This window comes from Syngnathus floridae, chromosome 12 (assembly GCF_059516105.1).
Source record: "Syngnathus floridae isolate MCC-2025c chromosome 12, RoL_Sflo_1.0, whole genome shotgun sequence".
In the NCBI taxonomy this organism is placed as follows: Eukaryota; Metazoa; Chordata; class Actinopteri; order Syngnathiformes; family Syngnathidae; genus Syngnathus; species Syngnathus floridae.
Window position 1 is genome coordinate 4,989,549 of NC_142424.1, and position 18,505 is coordinate 5,008,053.

The following is an 18,505-nucleotide window of genomic DNA, read 5'->3' on the forward strand; positions in this document are numbered from 1 at the left end:
AGTTGCTCTCCTCAAGTCGCGTAGTGATGACGAAATAGTTCGGTCACAACATTAGGGACACCTGTGTCGTCATACTTTTAAGCGACAGGTGTCAATGGAATTTTGTTCCAATTTTCATACTTAATAAATTTCACATTAACCTATACACTCAAACATGACATAATTCATTAAAAGAGACATTTTAAAATTCTTTATATGTACATTTTTGTATGCTATAGTTGCCCTAAAAGTAATATACACTGCTACTCACAAAACATAATGGATAGAGATTTGTTACTGATTTGTTGTTGGGTAAACTGAATTTAGAAAAAAAAAAAAAATCTCCCATCGCAGAATAAATATGGTAAATTGCGGCACACAAATACAACAGGCTGGAAAGTAGATGGCACCTGTTAAAGGCAAACATTTTATATTCATAGTTGGACACAATTGTGTTTGACAATGTTTTCTTTGCATTACAGTGCATAAACAAAGCAAGATGACATTGAATGGCATCTCTTCTCTGCTGTTTGGAGACTTAATGTAACTTAGACCAACTGGGCTCCGTGGGGCCGAGGTATTCTGTTACTTTTTCCATCGCTGGCATTCGGGACTGAAAGTGACACGTTAGATCAGAGTTGATTGAAGGGCGCATTTACCTGGATCCGAGTTTCCCAAACTAGGGCTCCAAATAGTTTGGGTTTTGCGTTGAAAACACTTCAGAGCACTTAAAGGGGACTTGAGAAAATAAACGCTGGTCATTTTTTCAAGAGGTATGACATGCACTTTCATAAATACAACAAAAGCATTTGGATTAAATCTGATAATTACATTGATACATACACTTTTATACACAGCGGAACCTCCACAGTTGGACCAAAGTGGTGCAATTCAAAGGAAAAAAAAAAAATCAGCTTATTTTAATTTTGGAACAGCTTGATTGTATTCCATTTTGAAAATTACTTATTACTTCAAATAAGCAAATTTGTTCAATCTAGCTATGCCAGCAACATATAGTGTCAGGCAGAACATTTCAATGATTTTCCACAAGGGGGCAGTAGGCATAATGACTCTACCCTAATTGACACTTTTGTTTGGTTTGCTGTTTGACATAAAATATGCCCCTTGGGTAAATAATGTTAAATTGTTATGCTATAATGCTAAAATGTGAAATGAATTAAGATGTTCCACTTTGGAGGTTCTGCAACATTTGCATAACTTGATATAGATTTCACATGAGCTGCTGAGGACATCTCCCACACACACACACACACACACACAAACACACACGTGTATACACACTCACACACTTTCAGAAGTATGGCTGTACCAAAAACACTGATGCAAGATACAGTGAACCCTGACTGATATTCACAAATTCACCTATTCACGATTTTCCCATGGAACCTAAACCGGGCTCTTTGTTGAAAAGTTCACCTATTAACGGCTCAGTCCGTCATGCTTTAAGAAGCTTTAAGATCCCTGGATTGTTAGCGAAAGTTACAGAGAATCTTCACCGCATGTTTTTTCTCTGCTGAATATTGCAACAAGCACAAGCTAACAACTGGTGATGATTGATAATTATTTTTTTCCAAAATTAAATCTTTATATGTTGGGATCCTAGTTTAGAACTATTCATTTTCAAAAATAAGTAATTTCTCCGCTCGTTTGTTTGCTATTCGCAAAAGGACTCTGCTCTTATCCCCCACGAATAGTTATCGTAGTTGCCATGGTGATATATCCTCCCAGCTTTGTAGCAAAGGGTTGAAACTGGGGTTAGCCACAAATCCATGAAATAACGCCATTGCTATCAGTGGAATGCTAATCGCTAGCTGCTGCAGTTGTGAGGTAACCTATTCTCCATCTAAAACCAGGGGTTTGGAAACTAGGGTTCGTAAACAATTCTCCATAAAAGATTGCGTTGTATCATTTTCAAAACGGCGGAAAAAATGTAACTTAACTGTCGTAACATTGAACATTTTCTAAAAAAAAAAAAAAGATTTTTTATTTCTATTCTTTCTAACCTTGACGTTTTTTCACCTCTCACAAATAAGCAACTGTTTAATTCCTATGGCACATTTGGTAATTCAGTTTATTTGCCGTTTTTCTCCACTGGAACTGAAAGCTTGTGAACCCCTGGTCACTGTTCGTTATCAAGCTAAGAATAAATACTGTTCAATTTCCCAAGTTAAAGGAATGTAATTCTCTAGGACGTGAAATGATCGTTTTGGGGGGAGGGCTGGAGGGGATTCTAGCTAGTTGCTATTCTCTTTGGTGGTTACGGTGACGAGCTGTTTGGCGGCTTTGGCGATGTCGTAGGCGCACTGGATGACCTGTTGTGTGACCAGCTGGACGTCGGCGGCGGCGGGAGGGCACGGGCCGCGGCATTCGCCGTGTAAGCGGCTGGCGCTGGAGGTGAGCAGCGACAGGGAGCTGCGAACTGTCTCAGAGGACGGCCTCTGCCAAGGAAGAAATCAGAACAGGTCATATTGTTGCAAGTATTGTCACAGAGGGTGGCACAATGAGCAAGAGTCTGCACATTGTGTAGTGTTGTTTGGTAAACACATGCTATTGTTTGCGAGGTGTTGTGTTACCTTGGGAAACAGAGCTGCCATCTCCTTCACAGCCACACAGATTTTCTCTGAACACGGGAGGAAGCTGCCCGGAGTGACACAAATATAATATTTACTGAATGCATATATAATTATTTTCATTTATTCATGTACGTATTAACATTTATTTGCATCAAATGGGATTTGTATGTTTTGTTTTGAAGGTCATTAATATTTACAGTCTTTATTTATTTTTTATGATCATCCTAATAACTGAATAATGATTTTATTTATTATCCTGTTTTATTCTGGACAAGAAATTTGCATTTTCACACCGCTGCATGTGCAGTAAGTGTCGCATCAACTCCAAACAAAGGAGCTGATTCACACAGGCCAGAAAAGACAGCGATGTCACGGCGATGGCCCCATTTTGTCTGTTACGAGTATGGCTCACGCTGTATGCACTTTTTCCCCCAACTTATTTAAACTGGCAGCAAAAATGTACAGTTGAATAAGCATTTAAAGAAGGCTTAGTCGGACATGCATGAAATGTAGCGCACTAATGTGAAAGTGAAGACAAATGGCAGTGAGCACACGAGCTGCAATGAAAAGTTTCTTGTTATTGTTACGTTCTGTGATTAAAAAAATAAAAAAGTGCACGTGCACTCCGCTTCATGTGTTTCAAAGAATACAGCTGCTTGCTTTTGCATTTGCCTTGTTGCTCGGGGCGACCAGTATGAATGAGGCCCGGCCAGTCATGTCTATGCCCTCAAGTCAAACATTACTATGTGCTGACCTAGAAACAACGAAGATGTAAGGATGCACACGTTAAAAAAAAAAAAAAAAGATTTCGCTTCATCTGGTGTGTTGGCCTTGGCCACTAGGGGGCAATATAATACAAGCAATCAAAAAAAAAGAACAAGTTCAAACAATTAAGTGATTATCAAAACATTTACCGACTTATCGGAATTCATTAGTTGTCAATTAATTCTTGCACTTTATTATTATTATTATTACTATTAAAAAAAAATTTGGGGATGCCGTACCTTTCGTGTTTGGTCTCCTGGGCGGCCCTCAGAAGCTCCTGAATGTTCTTGGTGATCTGCTCCGTCTTACAGATGACGTCCTCCGTGCAGGGAAGGGCGGCGGCGTCTTCCTCGCGCTCCGTCTCACCCTCGGCCGCCTCAAAGTTTGCCAGGGGGCCACTGAAAGCGCACAAAATACGGGGGAGAGGAGTTTAAACTACATAGTGTCGTTGAACTTTTGCAGTTCAACCCATTTAATAAAGGGGCAGTTTGACCCAAATAATTTCTTACCCACTATCCTCTGGTTCACAGTGGCTCGGCGCAGTCTCACAGTTGAGCATGGCACTGTATGCCTCCAAACTGCAGCCCTGTGGGGACACCAAGACAGTTACCATCCCATCCAAATGCGCAAACAAAACCGCACAGTCATGCATTGTCGGTTGCAAAAAGGACGACAAGCGAAAGGATGCGATTAGTCGATGCAAAAAAATGCTGGCGTGAATAGTGAATGTTTTCATCGAGGGCCAAGAAGCACATTTCAGCTTTTTTTCGGGGGACATTTAGACCCTGTGGCTTTAATCAAAAGCGAGGGTGCGGACTGCAAGACAAGCCAAGCTGCTTTTAAAGAGACGCACGTCAGGTGAGAGCGCAAAAAGTGGAGGGCGGGGGTGCTTTTTGCGGAGCCCTCCGGTACTTAACCCTTCGAGATCTCTCGTCCCGTGACCAGGACAGGGAAGAGGGGAAGGATGGGAGGGAGGAAGCGGCCGTTCCCAAAGGACCCCTCCCCATCTAGAAAAGGGTCACACCAAGTTCAGCCAACTCCAATCAAATGAATGAATGATCTCACAAAACCACCACCAGCTCCAAGCCAGGCATGTATACCGAGTCACGTCAACGGCCGAGCGGGAGCCGCAATGCCCCGGCGGCGCTTACGTTGGTGGGGAAGGGCTGTAAAACGACACCGTCCTCCCGCCGAGCGGTGGCGTCGCGGTGGGGGGACTGTCTGGGGTTGGAGCCCGTCTCGTACATGGACATGGCGCGCACGCCTCGGGTCTGGCGCCGGCCCGCGGGCCCCCGGACCTGGTGCGGCGCGGCGGGGGCCTGCCACCGTAGCGTCGTGTTCTCCGTTTGCAGGGAGTTCAGCTGAGGGAGGACAAAAGGGGTGACACGAGAAAGAGGGGTGTTCATCGTGGAGGAAATTGCAGCCTAACCTCAAGGAAAAAGCATTTAGGCTAATCTAAGAGTTTATGATGTTAACATAAAGTGGCTTTAATAAAATGTAATAGTGTTTATTGTAATACAGATAATTTATTACTTTTGTTTGTTTAAAAAAAAAAAAAAAAAATGGTAAAAGTCACAAAGCTGGGCTTAAAACCACCGTGTGAATGAACCGGAAGTTAAGCAAAATAGATCTCGCTGGCAGGAGAAAAAGGAAACGGAAGCTTTGGGTGTTTCTGAGCAGCGCAGCACAGGAAATGAGACAACGACGACGTCTGATTCACCAAGAGGTTTGGCACTTGACTAACCTTGCCCTGCATGGCTCGCAGCTCTTCACTCAGGTGACAGTTGACTTTGAGGAGCTGTTGGATTTTGGCTTCTGAGGCGGTGAGGGCGCTTTTCACGTCCATGAACTCCTGCACCGTGATGGGGCCTCCATCCGACAAGTCGGATGACTCGGAGCTCTGATGCACATCAGCCAAATTCATTTGATTAGTGTTGGGAGAAAGAAAAAGAGAGAAAGCAGGCGGCTAGCCAAACCTTGGTCCTTCCATCAGTGCCGTTGTCCCTGCGGATGGCATCTTGGACCGGATCTTCATCGGAGGCCACGCTGTCGTAGTCGGGCTGGTCGTTGTCTTGGCTCTCGCTGCTGTGGCGACTGTTTATTCCTTGCAGGATCAGCTCCACGCTCTCTGTAGACAGAGACATTTTGGAGAGACGTACAATGGACAGTAACAGGAAAATAATTTCCTATACGCCGATCGAGTGCGACCTCAAAAAAACTGTCGCACCTTTGGGACTGTCACAGGAATTCCCCCACTGCCGACGTTTGGCGTCCGTCAGAATATCGATGACCAAGGTGGCAAATTCATGGGCGCTAAACCTCGCCAACTTCTGACGACCCTGAGGGAGGAATTCACTAACTAACAACAATACACTTAAATATGTATATTTTTTTTTTTTTTAAATGGGGGCAGAACTTACTTGGTTTCTGGTGGAGGAGTACTCTGGGTTGACCGGCAGGAAAGGCACCACCGTGGTGTCTGTTACCAGCGTGCTGTGGTTCTGAGTGGCCAAACACACTAGAAAAAAAAAAAAACACACAAAATAAATGGATGTACTTGCCACTTAAATTTATGACTATACAAATTGTCACTGGAGCTTTTCCACCTAAGCTTTGTTCCACTCACAAACAATTCAGCTAGAATTTCATTTGGCCAATTGAGGATCAAGCCGGGGAGTGTGTGTGTGGGCGGGGGGGTGATCATCCATTAGCAGCATTAGTCGTGCTGCCTTCAAGGTCATGCTGTTGTCACAGGAAAAATGACGACTCGAAGTTGACTTCTGAAAAGTCACGGTGACTGTGCGCTTTCATGTTTTTCTTCATTTTTTCTTGATGCATTAAACGACTGTATACTACAATTTTTTTTTTTTTTTTGCCGCATTCTACCTGCATCCGTTTCTCGTCTGTCTACTTCGTCGTAAACATCCATAGCAAGCTCCTCAAACTGATGGTTACTTAGCTGGAACAAGACAAGAAGAAAAAAAAAAAAAAATCAAAAAATAGGTAAAACAACTTCAAAATAAATCATATGACCGGAGAACTTACAGACTGCAGCTTCTTTTTAGCGGCTTTTGCAAACTCGGACAAATCTAGACTGCTTTAAACGGGAACAAAGTAAATTAATTCAAAGCAAACAAAAGTGTGTAACAAAGGTCACCAAAACACGCCGGATACTTACTTATTCCTGTAGCCATCAAAAGAAGGCAATGTTGGGAAAGTATTTGCATTAATTGCTGCAATTAATACAGTTTCTCTGATATATTTTTTTAAAACTACTAACAACATAACTCCCAACTTTTTTATCACAGCATTGACATACATGCTTAACCCGTGATTTTGGTTTCGTACCTCTAAATAAAAGCAAGAGTACCTGTCAGCCATTTGGGGAATGATGAAGTGTTGCCCAAATCTGTGATCTGCAACAACAACAATGACATCAAACTCTCAGACACTAAACAGAAGTTACTTTGATGCTTCTCATTCTTACCTGGTCTTCGTCCACAAAGGTAAAACGTTAAGCGGTCAGTGAGTTCGTATTGGATCTCCACGAGACGCTCGGCCAGCTCCTGATGCCCGGCTTGCCTGCGATAACAAGTTTGGAAGCTGTACAAATACTTATTTATGTATGCTCCTGATTGGAGTTTTTTTATTTTATATGCTCCAGTTTGGATTTTTTTTTTTTATTGTCAGGCTGTGCAGAATTTTGGAACCCTGGCATATGTTTAAAAATAAGAGAACTAATGCAGGCTGGCCTACTGAATTATGCTTCAGTGTTACACTCATTGAATTAGTCAGCCATCATGTGACATCATCATCTTGTATCCATTGTTTCGCACAACATGCTCATGGCGGACTGCTAGTCTGAATTTTTTTTTTCACCTTCTGGCTCTGGTTAGCACACTAAAATAGGACTATCATACGCATCTGTTTTTTTCTTCCCGTAAGAGTGCAAATGACTCACGCTGGCTTGGCTTTACCTCGCATAGTCAATGGGAGTCTTCCCACTGGAGTCGAGAGCTCCCGGATCAGCTCCGTACACAGCCAACAGCTCGGCTTGTAACAACTGCCCCGCTTTCGCCGCTATGTGCAATGGCGTGTTTCCTTTTTCCTGTGATCCCGTGGACGAAAAACAAAGCCATATTATTAGCAACGTGATATCACCTGAAAAGGAAATGACACCAACAATCGGCTGAAGCGTCTCACTCACGGGATGGAAGAAGTTGGCCTGCGCTCCGAGGGATAAAAGTCTCAGGCAGGTCTCCAGGTTCCCTGTTCGAACGCTGGAATGCAGTTGCTGCACAGAGAGAGCCGAGTGAGTTTGGCAAGAATTTACACTGTAGGCCAAGTTTTTTTATTTTGTGTGGAAAAATTATAAATTACTGAATTCAATGCTTCAATGGGATTTTGCATGATTCAGTGGAATGTTGAATTCTTACCTTGCTAAGATCTTTGGCGGTCACGCTGTCGTCCTCCCGACAAGGCATGCGATAGACAAACGCCAACATCTGGTATTTGGCCTTAATAAACTCTGTCTTATTGGGACTGGACACAGCATATTTGATTTGATTCGGTCTTGTAGTGTTGTTGAATGATCAAGAATGGATTCCTAAAACAGATACTTACTGAACACGGTCTTGAGGATTGGCTTTACGCTTGCCGCTAGTTGAGGATGAGAAAGAAGGGTCCAGAAGGCTGTGCTCCCATATCGAATTGGCTCCATTGCCGTAAAGTGTCTGCACCATCTAAAAAAAAAACATCAAATGCTCTATTAATGTGTGAGATTGGACAACAGCTACACAAGGCAGGAGCACCAGAGTCACCTGAAACTGGGAAGGGGGCCACACAGAGTGGGTCAGATGTCGGACTTGGGAGCTGTGTCGTCCCAGACCTCGATGGATGCTGCAGCACTCATCGCAGATCAACACGCCTCGGTTGACGGAGGCCCAGCGAGGTTCTGCAAAACACACATGAAGTAGAAACTCAAGTATTTGAATACAGTATATCAAGATAAAACTTAAATTGTCATGGATGATGCGACTAAACAAATAAATAAGACAATTAAACATTTTGTTCCGTGGATGGTTGATTCATCCCTCCTTCATCTAGAGCATCAAAACTTCTTAGTTTCTCCTCACTAACTCATCCAAGATTGCACAGCAGTAGAAGATATTACTCGTGAAAATATCGCGAGAAGTTGAAAAGTTCGTAACATCTCGCGCAGAAACGAACGTAAAAACACTACCAAGGACACAGTTAGACCACAAGCGTAACACTGAGAGAAAAATGTCTCTAAAATGAGCTAACTAGCAAACTGAATCACGATAGTGCTGTATTAAAGACGAACAATAGACGGTTTATAACGTTTGTGTTAAAGGCTAGCGGGTTAGCACGGTAGCTGAGCAGTTAGCTTGTTTGACATACCCGGAGCGCTGCAGTCCGCGCAGACCTCTTTGCTTCTCACTCGCTTTGACATCCCCTTTTAGATGTTTATTATATTATACAAACAAAACAGAAGAATAGTTGGCGATCGTTACTGAGCCAGTCGAGCAGCAGTCGATAATGGCTGGTGGGAAAAAAAGCAACAACTCTCTCTTGCCCATCTGCCCTGCCTACTGTTGAACAAAGATGAGATGGGACCGTTCCGTTTCTCTCTACTGCCTCCTTGTTCGCTTCCTCGGCACTTCCGCGCCCTCGATGCCCATTTAACCTACTTATAATTGAAACCGTAGCAAGGAAATTTAGAATTAACAAGTAAATTAGACTTTAATTAGTAATTCTCACCATGGTACTTGAGTTTAATTCGTTCTGTGACGAAGTATCTGAAATTAACTCCTCCTGAAATGAATATTAGTGCTGTACAGAGGAGCTGAGAAGTTTCAAAGAATAGTTTGTCAATACTGCCCATTCAAAGTATTTATGAATTGGCTCCCTTATGTTTATCCATCGTCCCTGAAAAATAGGGTACATATATATTCTTGAGTCCCATTTTTAACATCATCATCTTGCACTGGCTGGACAATAAATTCTAAAACAATACTGAGAACAGATAGGCTCCCTTGTTGCAGTTGCATGGCATCCCCGCGCCACTTCATTAGGAAAATTGCAACGACTCTGCTTAATGAGACGGCACGAGCAGCTTCTTTACCCCCAATCCGTGCATGCTGCAAAACACCCCCCCTGCGCGCGCGCGCGCGCTGCACAACCGCTTATCGGGGGGCTACTGTAGCTTTAAAGGGGTGTTGGTCGACGGAGAGGTAGCACATAGGTTTAATTTAGTCGCAAAGGAACACGGAGTACGCTTTTTATTTTTTTGGGACAGTGTTGACCTCTAAGAAAGCGCGTGCAACCTGCAGCCATGGGAGGTAAGCCTTATGATCATTTTAATTATGCATCGAAGATGATCATTGCCTAAATGTACACACATGCTGTATTGATTGTTGATCTGTCGTGACAGAAGAGGAGACTCGTCAGAAATTGCTGCGCAGTGTGAAAAAAGAGGTGCGTTGTGGTTTTTATTGGATTTATCGTCACGTTTTATTATCACTTAAATCGGCGGAGGAGCTAATAAAGAATGCACACCGTCTATAGCTGTGATGGTGATGATGCTGGTGATGACGACGGTGCTGATGATGCGCGCACACACAGGCGCGCGCACCATTTTCCATTTCGATTCTATTGCCATGTAAATGATGGTGGCTTTTCTGTTCTTAGTCTGTTTTGCATTGAAACGACAGCAGACTAATCATGTCAGTGTTGATTCCCCATAGATAGATAGATGGGCGCGAGAGAGAGCAAGAGAGAGAGAAAGGGAAAACATGGCTGTTTTTTTTCTTTTTCTTCTTCCCAAGTGAGAAAGCACGGTACTTCCCCCTCACCTGTGACTCATTGCATCTCAAACATACGCACGAGGAGGGGCTGCTTTTTTTTTTTTTTTGCATTTTATATACCATACATGGATATAACCATTTTGGGTGGGGGGAAACATGGTCAACATGCCAAAAAAATGCTCCGTTTTAATTATATTTTATATTATATATTATATTTACTATATTTTATTATATCTAATGCCACAAAAAAGTCTAACATGTGCATCATCCCCCCCCCACACACACACACACAGAATATACATTTTCCCCTGAAAAAAACTTGATAGAAACAGTAATAACACAAATACAATGTGAAGAATATAACAGTCTATCATAATTTAATGCTGCGGTATAATTCATTGTGCTGCTCCATCTGATGTGCCCTATTAGTCATATTTCATGTATAACGGTGAGTATCTGTCTACATGTGTTGCTCCACTGTTTGTATTCAACTAGCTATGCTAACTGTTAACATGTTAATGGGATTAAACATAAATGGTTTGATTGTTTTAAACGTTTGGTTTGGAACAAAAAAAAAAGTAAACTTGGAGTGGCATGAAACGAAATACAGTAATATAAAATTGAACACATACTGTACCTTTTTGAATGCTTTGAGGGTTCTAGTCAGGATTTGCACAGCAGAATCATCTGACTTCCTGCATGAAAACATTGTGGCTATAACTTGAGGCGCTTGTCAAGGTCAGAATAATGTCCATCATTGGTTTCTCCATTTTGAAAACGATATTAACACTGCATATTGGAAAGCTATAAGAGCTTGCTTTGATGGAGCCGCAGTGGCTTGAGGGCCATGAATGAGCGTTGATGTTTCTCTCCTGCAGGTGAAACAGATCATGGAGGAAGCGGTGACGAGGAAATTTGTGCACGCCGACAGCAGCCACATCGTCTCGTTCTGTGGTAGACAAGTTTGCATATTTTCATGGAACATACTCACGAAAGGATGGCGATGGAAAAAAGCATCCTTACCGTTATAACCGGGTCCTATTACACAATACACGCACTCGTCAGCTTTTAACCCTCTCGGGTATTTTTTGTTAGGTTGAATGTGTAATTACTTCCGCTCTGTGACAATTAATTAAAATGCCAGTTCAACTACACATGCATTAAATGGCTTACAAGCACTGCTCCGTTAAGTAACTGAGGTTCTTTCGCAAAAGGTGGCCAGACAAGAATTTTGTATAATAGTCGGATAACACCCCTCGGAGGTGTTAATGCTAACCAGGTGTGAGGTGTGTGTGTGTGAATTCACGTCTCTCATATCCTAGCAACAGTGTTTTGGTTCATTGTGCCACCTGTGCTTCCCTTTCACCTGTTTTTTTTTTTTTTTTTACGTGCAGTTAAGAAATCACATCTAATACTGCGGCATCTTGACTTAGTTTGTTCTGCGACCAAGCGTGGAACTTAATTTAAATATGAGGGTCTAGATTTTTTTTTTTTGTCAAGGAACCACTGCAGTAATACAATTGTGTCCGTGTGTGTAGCTGTGGTGGAAGCCTGTGTGCTGCACGGGTTAAAGCGACGTATAGCGGGACTGCTGTGCAGCAACAAAGTGGCAGCCCTCTTCATGAAAGTGGCCAAAAGCTTCACGCCCGCAGAGCAACTTTGTCACAAGGTTCAAGAACTGGAACAACTTATGGAAAACAGGTGAACTAAGCAGTATGAGTGGCAATGAACGCATGGTGCTTATACCTTAACGTTTCTTCCAGCAAACAGAACAATTCCTCGCAGGGCATTGAGCGAAGTCGCCGGTCCAAGTTGAACAACCTTCCGCCTCAGGCACTCAAACACTTGTGGATCCGAACGGCTCTTCTGGAGAAGCTCCTGGACAAGATCATTCTGTATTTAGTGGAGAACTCCAGGTATTTATATCCAAACGTACCTGTGACGCATCCCAATGATCCAGCCATTTTCATTTTTTCCCCCCGTAGTATCTTTTATGAGAAGGAAGCCATGTTGATGGATCCTGTGGATGGACAAATTCTTGCCTCACTTTTGGGTAATGGTAGTCGACGTTATACAGCAAACAGACATTTTTGTGACACGTTCTTTGACCTTACAGTCGGCCCCTGTGCTTTGGAGTACACCCAAGTGAAGACCGCTGACCATTTCTGGACAGACCCGTCCGCCGACGAGCTGGTACAGAGGCACCGGATCCACAGTGGCCATTGTCGACAGGACTCCCCCTCCAGGAGGCCTGCCCTGGTTGGTTAGCAATTCACTCAGTTCCACTTAAGCGTCTAATCCTCCTTTTTAATAGATTCAAAAGAGGCAGTCCAGTGGCAGCATGGACGATCGCCCTTTGGTGTGGGCGAGAGAGTATGTGGAATCGCTGCACCAAAACTCCAGAACCACATTGCTGTTTGGAAAGAACAACGTCCTGGTGCAGCCGGTATGTCGGCCTACCCGCGATCCCATGAGATCCAGATCCATGTTACTACTGTGCCTCTCCAGAGGGACGACATGGAGGCCATTCCGGGCTACCTCTCGCTGCATCAAACGGGAGAGCTGATGACACTAAAATGGACGCCCAATCAGCTAATGAATGGCAATGTGGGGGAGCTGGATTCTGAGAAGAGGTAAGGCCTAACCGTGGGTTGGTCCAATAAAGATTAAAGATCTCCCCCTCACACACAGTGTCTACTGGGATTTCGCCATGACGATTCGCTTGGAGGAGATAGTATATCTCCACTGTCACCAGCAAGGTAATTGATTTTTCATCTTCTAGTGTTAATCGACATTAACTTTAGGACCTTGCATCCCAGTGAACAGTGGTGGAACCCTCGTGTTGGTGAGCCAAGATGGCATCCAGAGACCCCCTTTGCACTTCCCCAAAGGCGGCCACCTGCTCCAGTTTCTCACCTGCTTGGAGACGGGCCTTCTTCCTCACGGCCAGCTGGACCCACCGCTTTGGAATCAGAGGGGGAAGGTCGGCCATTAGTGACTACTTCTTGGATGTCATGTACATGGATGAAATGGTTTCTTTTCATACATAGGGAAAGGTTTTCCCCAAATTGCGCAGGAGGAGCCCGCATAGCTCATGCGACTCGGTGTCTGATAAAGAGGATGACGAGGCAACGGATTACGTGTTTCGGATCCTCTTTCCTGGGATTCAGATGGAGTTCAGTAAGTATCCAGAATCGAGTAACTGAGAAACTCGAAATTAGTCTAGGAGACACAGATGGCCACTGAATCACCAGCTACTTGACTTTGTATCGTTTGGCAGAAATGTATGGACAACTGTTCACTCATGTCTGCCGTTCTTTGCAGTGCCTTTAGAGTTGATGGACCAGGGTATGAACATGTGGCAACCAACACCCAGGACGTCCTCTGGTTCCTCCTGCTCACAGACAGGATCATCCGATAGCTCTCTACCAAGTGGCTGCAGTCAAGAAAGGTGACCAGTTCCTCCTATCCAAATAAAGTTCTTATAGTGAATCTCATGTAATTGACCAGGGCTCCTTTGAAGCTCCTCTGTGACACCATGAAGTACCAGATCATCTCCCGTGCATTTTATGGATGTGAGTGCAAATTTCACTCAGATCTTATTGACGACAACAGTTCTCATCGCAGTTTTTTTTTCAACTCCAGGGCTGGCGTATTGTCGTCACCTGTCCACGGTTCGCACCCACCTCTCCGCTCTGGTCAACACCACCATAGTCTTCCCTGATGTGCCCTCGAATGCACAGGGGGGTCTCTCTGCTGACGTCTGGGCCAAGTTTCTCCAGGACAGTTCTGTAAGAGTTACAGGACACACAAAAATGGGTGAAGTGGGATCACAAAAAAATCTGAATTTAATTTCAGGCCTTTGAAGAATTGGAGATATACAGGTTGGTCTATTTTGGAGGTGTGGCACCTTCTCTACGCAAAGAAGTCTGGCCCTTCCTGTTGGGACATTACCGTTTCACAATGACTGAGAAAAGCAGGCTGGAGGTATTTGTATTTTTTTTAGTTTTCAAAATGTCATGGATGCTGTATTTTTTTAAAATATTTCTCCGTGGTTCAGATTGATGAGCAGATGCGGCTCATGTACGAGCAGACCATGAAAGAATGGCAAGGCTGCGAGGCCATTGTCCAACAGAGGGAGCGTGAGAAACACGCAGAAGCCCTCGCTAGGTGTTTGTCCGGCAACAGTGTCGAACAAGCGCCAGTGGTGGAGCAGGACTCGACCATTAGCACAGATGTAAGTTGACATGAGAGGAACCCAACAGTGACCTTGGAACTTTTCTCATACGACTTTTTTTTTTTTGTCTTATCACCCTAGTCATCACTATGCAGCAGCTCGGATCCACAGAATACGCAGAGTGACTCAAGTAGTAGTGGTGTTCCGGTAAGATTTAAATCAAGGGTGCGTTACTTTCAGGAAGCTCTATTTAAGACTTACTTGCTAATCTTCACGTCCAACATTACCGCAGGCATTTTCAGAAATGGGAGCAAACAAAAGATTTAATTTCACACTTGATTGTGCAGGCAGGCACTCCGGAGACTTCATATTTGGATTTAATAGAAGCCATCAGATTTGTTTTGCTACGCTGCCTAATAAAAGTCGTTTTAAAGCTCCCATCTGGGACAATTACCAGAACTTGGGAACGACTTTCGCATATTAGCGGAGCAGTTTCTTCACTTCAATAAATGACAACCATAGTAATAACCATTAGAATTAGTACATGGGGACAAATTTGTACCTTGAGCACTGACGATGATGCATAATTTCATAACAGTCTGTATTTGAACACTTGTTCAATTAGCATTTTGGGTTAGCATTTAGTCATTCCCCTTTCTTCCATTAGGTTTTTGCATCAGTTGAAACTACGGATCCCACAAGACCTGAAGATCAAATAGAGCACAACAGTCCAGTAAAGGACATCTCAGCTGGTCCTTCCGGGTCCAGCAACTTATCCAAAGTGGATGTGACGAAACCACCACCATCAGCCTGCGATAGCTACCTTCTTTTAACTGAGCCAGCTAACTCATCGGGACCCTCTCAGGAGTCGGTGAAGCTATCGGACGTCTTGAGTGAGGAAACTACAGCTGAATCACTGCCAGGCACGGTCAATGTACTTGAGTCGGTGCCAAAGGACAGTCTCTTAGGAAGTGACAAGATGGATAGGAATGAAGCTGCTGGGATAATTGAGCTCTCGGAATCTGAGGAAAAAGCGGAAAACACAAAGACGGCAAATACGATCATTGATGCAAGAGTCCCACCAGACACTACTAATGTTATTCGTCTGGAAAAGGAGATTCAGAATAAGTATTTCCAAGCTCCGCCACTCGGACAAACTCTTCAAGCACAAAATAGAAGAGATCAAGAAAAGGATTCTTCTGAAATGAACGATATTGCGACAATCGGTAGAGATCCGGAAAGTTTTGAAGAAGAAGAAATGTTTAACAACCTCCGCTCGCAATTGTTGACGGCCTGTCTCTTAGAGGTAGACAATGCTGAGTCGGCAGATTCAGGATCGTCCGAAGCCAGAAATGTGTCTGGCGTATCAAACTCACCAGTCAGACAAGTACTTGACGCTCTACAGTCGGCATCCCGCGGGAGCCTTTCGCTATCGTCCCATCCCAGGCAGTCCCCGGATTCTGAAGACTCTCCCTCTGCCCTGGAGATGGAGGACATCCCTGTCGGGGTGGCCTGCCTGAATGTCGAGGACCTGAACACAAGGCCCTTGACTAACCTAGCCGCCCCGCCAGCATATCTGGCTCGGAGAGCCAAGCTGGCACGCGAGGACCTTGTCCTAGACATCACTTGCAACACCAGTCCTGAGGACACTGACGCGGGATTGTCTGAAGATGAGCCTGATGTGGAAAACGAGTTAACCGCACCAGAGTCTTCCGAGGTGGTCACAGTGTCCAAACAGGAGGACTCCACAGCTCAACAAATATACTCTGTAAGTTTGAACCACTTACATTACGTCATGCAATTGGAGACAAAACAAAATGCTAGTCGTGAACACATCCGCCATTTTGGATTATACACTGCGGTTCCACCTAATAAACTAAACCTGCTGACCTTTTTTTTTTAACCCATTGGCAGCAAGAAATCATGGATATGTACCTAATCAACTTGCATCGTATTGACAAAGACGTCAGACGATGTGACCGCACGTACTGGTACTTCACTCAAGAAAACCTGGATAAGTTGAGGAATATCATGTGCAGGTAACCAAGACTACAACTTTAGATTGAATTTTTTTTTGCAATTGTCTTTACTCGCTTAACTGCTTTGTAGTTACGTGTGGCAACACTTGGACATGGGTTACGTCCAGGGTATGTGCGACATACTAGCTCCCCTGCTGGTGATTCTGGATGACGGTCAGTGTTTTTTTAATCGTTATTACGCTCGTAGCATTTTGTCGTCCAACCTTACGATTTGTTGGTAGAGGTTCGATTTTGGAATCACTTTGTCTGAACTAATGTTCGTAGAGGTGATGGCGTTCAGCTGCTTCACAGAACTGATGAAAAGGATGAACCAGAACTTTCCACACGGGGGCGCTATGGATTCTCACTTTGCCAGCATGCGTTCGCTCATTCAGGTAATCCGCATTTTATGTTAAAGCGTGCAGGATTTGTTCTCATTTCTTGATGGACACTAGATCCTGGACTGTGAGCTGTTTGAGTTGATGCAGCAGAACGGTGACTACACTCACTTTTACTTCTGCTACCGATGGTTCCTGCTGGATTTTAAAAGAGGTAACGTCAACGTAACTTTTGACGTTGTCCTTGAGCTAACCAAGGTTTGTCGATCCAGAAATGGTGTACGATGACGTTTTCTCCGTGTGGGAGACCATCTGGTCGGCAGCGTACACCACCTCTGAGGATTTTGTGCTTTTCATCGCACTGGCCCTGGTGGAAACGTACAGGGACATCATCCTGGAGAACAACATGGACTTCACTGACATCATCAAGTTTTTCAATGGTAATATCTTATGAGTTGGGCAAGTAGGTATGCTTGGAGTAAATTCTTTTGGATGACACAATTAGCATTTTATTGGGATTATAAATATTTTTTTATATTTGGTATTATTTATCCCCCCCCACAACCTTTCTGTCTTCTCAGAAATGGCCGAGCGACACGACATCCCACGGGTCCTGACGATGGCTCGGGACTTGGTCCACAAAGTCCAGACGCTCATCGAAAACAAGTGATTCTGGACTCTATTGTTCTTTTGCCATTTTCTTTTGAATAACACTACAAAACAAAAACGGGGTAAAATTGCAGTAAGGGTCTTAAGTGGTTAAACTTGTCAGTTCAAAACTTTCACTTGCTCCAAACTCGACCGAGGCAGACAATAAAGGCCAGTATATTTATTTATTTTTTTTAAGTGTTATTGTTCACATTGTGAATGTACCCTTGTTGAAACAGCTTCAGGATGTTAATTTTGCCTTAAATGTTGCCATTCTTTTCAGGGATACAGTTTCATTTTGAAGTCATACCTTACTCATGTCTTGTGCTGCTTTGTTGGGTTTCAGGATACCTAAAAGAAACAAACGAGAAAAGTCTTGAGTTTGTACAATATCCTTGGTGCTTTAAATGTTTCTTTAAGGCTTTTAAATTAGAAGCACACATCTTTCTGTGTTGGTACTGCTTATCTGCAAAAACATCATTCCACAATTCATTTTAAAGTTTGCCCACCAGGCTTTTAACCAAATAAAATATGATAGATTCAGGTGTCCACATTAGGGTCTGGGTAGATTACTTAATTGTAAATTGTTTCAAAACATTTCATGCCAGATAAATATCGCTGCTTAGACTAACCGGTCAATGCTGTCCCAAAGTATTTCAGTGGCTCCCAATTAGTTCCAAAGCTTGTTTGGTGTCATCAATGTTTCATGATCATTGCTTATGTGTTCCGCCAAAGCGCCCCAGTGTTGTGAATTGCTGTGCTCCTTCTGTCAAAATTGCTGTATACAATGTGAGACCCATTGTACAAAGCTAGCACATTTATTAAATGCAATACAATGTCGATATATGGGCTTCACCTGATCATGAACAAAGCTCAGAAAAAAAAATTTCACTGGAGACAAATTTTATTTTTTTTCTGTCTTGAAAATGTAACTTGTTAGAATTTATTTATTGTGAATTAAAATATTCTATTTTGCATTTTGTGTGCCTTGTTTTGTTGGTTGAATGGTAAATAATTATGGCCTTCAATGAAAGGAATTTTTTTTTGCTCAGGTACTGCACATGAGGAAGCTGATTAAATTTTAATCCAGAGGCATTTTAAATTCAACGTTTCCTGGACAAATTTGCCAAAGGTCTAGCCACATGACATCGACAAAGTA

At 43.4% G+C, this 18,505-nt stretch overlaps 2 protein-coding genes and 1 long non-coding RNA gene across 8 annotated transcripts; 1 reads left to right on the forward strand and 2 right to left on the reverse strand.

Annotated features, from left to right (window-relative positions):
• Positions 1-379: 379 nt before the first annotated feature.
• Positions 380-9,005, reverse strand: LOC148389671 (ARF GTPase-activating protein GIT2-like). 3 transcript variants are annotated; one of them, XM_088391621.1, is made up of 20 exons: positions 8,760-9,005; positions 8,159-8,292; positions 7,962-8,080; positions 7,775-7,880; positions 7,546-7,632; positions 7,316-7,446; positions 6,826-6,920; positions 6,709-6,754; positions 6,384-6,432; positions 6,225-6,297; positions 5,759-5,856; positions 5,566-5,677; positions 5,315-5,466; positions 5,083-5,238; positions 4,490-4,699; positions 4,256-4,345; positions 3,848-3,924; positions 3,578-3,736; positions 2,574-2,637; positions 380-2,438 (listed from the first exon to the last, which is right to left on the reverse strand). In XM_088391621.1, exons 1-20 carry the CDS (start codon positions 8,809-8,811, stop codon positions 2,235-2,237), a joined length of 2,214 nt encoding a protein of 737 aa, XP_088247747.1. In that variant the 5' UTR covers positions 8,812-9,005; the 3' UTR covers positions 380-2,234. The 3 variants fall into 3 exon arrangements, with proteins under 3 accessions (XP_088247747.1, XP_088247746.1, XP_088247748.1); XM_088391620.1 differs by having other exon boundaries at positions 6,384-6,435; positions 8,760-9,004; XM_088391622.1 differs by lacking the exon at positions 4,256-4,345 and having other exon boundaries at positions 6,384-6,435; positions 8,760-9,004.
• A 552-nt stretch (positions 9,006-9,557) lies between these two features.
• Positions 9,558-18,323, forward strand: LOC148389672 (small G protein signaling modulator 1-like). Of its 4 annotated transcripts, XM_088391315.1 has the most exons (25): positions 9,558-9,700; positions 9,793-9,836; positions 11,044-11,119; positions 11,704-11,866; positions 11,929-12,081; positions 12,151-12,218; positions 12,282-12,424; positions 12,480-12,611; positions 12,674-12,798; positions 12,857-12,924; positions 12,985-13,148; positions 13,216-13,345; positions 13,490-13,616; positions 13,676-13,740; positions 13,811-13,956; positions 14,024-14,152; positions 14,226-14,402; positions 14,484-14,549; positions 15,010-16,110; positions 16,257-16,381; positions 16,452-16,534; positions 16,646-16,755; positions 16,816-16,912; positions 16,971-17,138; positions 17,280-18,323. In XM_088391315.1, exons 1-25 carry the CDS (start codon positions 9,694-9,696, stop codon positions 17,366-17,368), a joined length of 3,756 nt encoding a protein of 1,251 aa, XP_088247441.1. In that variant the 5' UTR covers positions 9,558-9,693; the 3' UTR covers positions 17,369-18,323. The 4 variants fall into 4 exon arrangements, with proteins under 4 accessions (XP_088247441.1, XP_088247439.1, XP_088247440.1 ...); XM_088391313.1 differs by having other exon boundaries at positions 11,929-12,218; XM_088391314.1 differs by having other exon boundaries at positions 12,151-12,424.
• Positions 10,425-15,466, reverse strand: LOC148389673 (uncharacterized). The gene is made up of 5 exons (XR_015861576.1): positions 15,166-15,466; positions 13,852-13,954; positions 12,102-12,185; positions 11,912-12,043; positions 10,425-11,114 (listed from the first exon to the last, which is right to left on the reverse strand). It is a non-coding gene; the product is annotated as an uncharacterized LOC148389673 (long non-coding RNA).
• Positions 18,324-18,505: the final 182 nt, after the last annotated feature.

Coding starts and splice junctions, on each gene's coding strand:
- LOC148389671 (XM_088391620.1), bottom strand. CDS start 8,811: ATGTCAAAGCGAGTGAGAAGCAAAGAGGTCTGCGCGGACTGCAGCGCT. Junction 5,239..5,314: donor GCACTGATGGAAGGACCAAG/GTTTGGCTAGCC, acceptor GATGTGCATCAG/AGCTCCGAGTCATCCGACTT. Junction 4,346..4,489: donor TACAGCCCTTCCCCACCAAC/GTAAGCGCCGCC, acceptor ACCCTTTTCTAG/ATGGGGAGGGGTCCTTTGGG.
- LOC148389672 (XM_088391312.1), top strand. Junction 12,799..12,856: donor GAGCTGGATTCTGAGAAGAG/GTAAGGCCTAAC, acceptor CCTCACACACAG/TGTCTACTGGGATTTCGCCA. Junction 14,403..14,483: donor ACTCGACCATTAGCACAGAT/GTAAGTTGACAT, acceptor TTATCACCCTAG/TCATCACTATGCAGCAGCTC.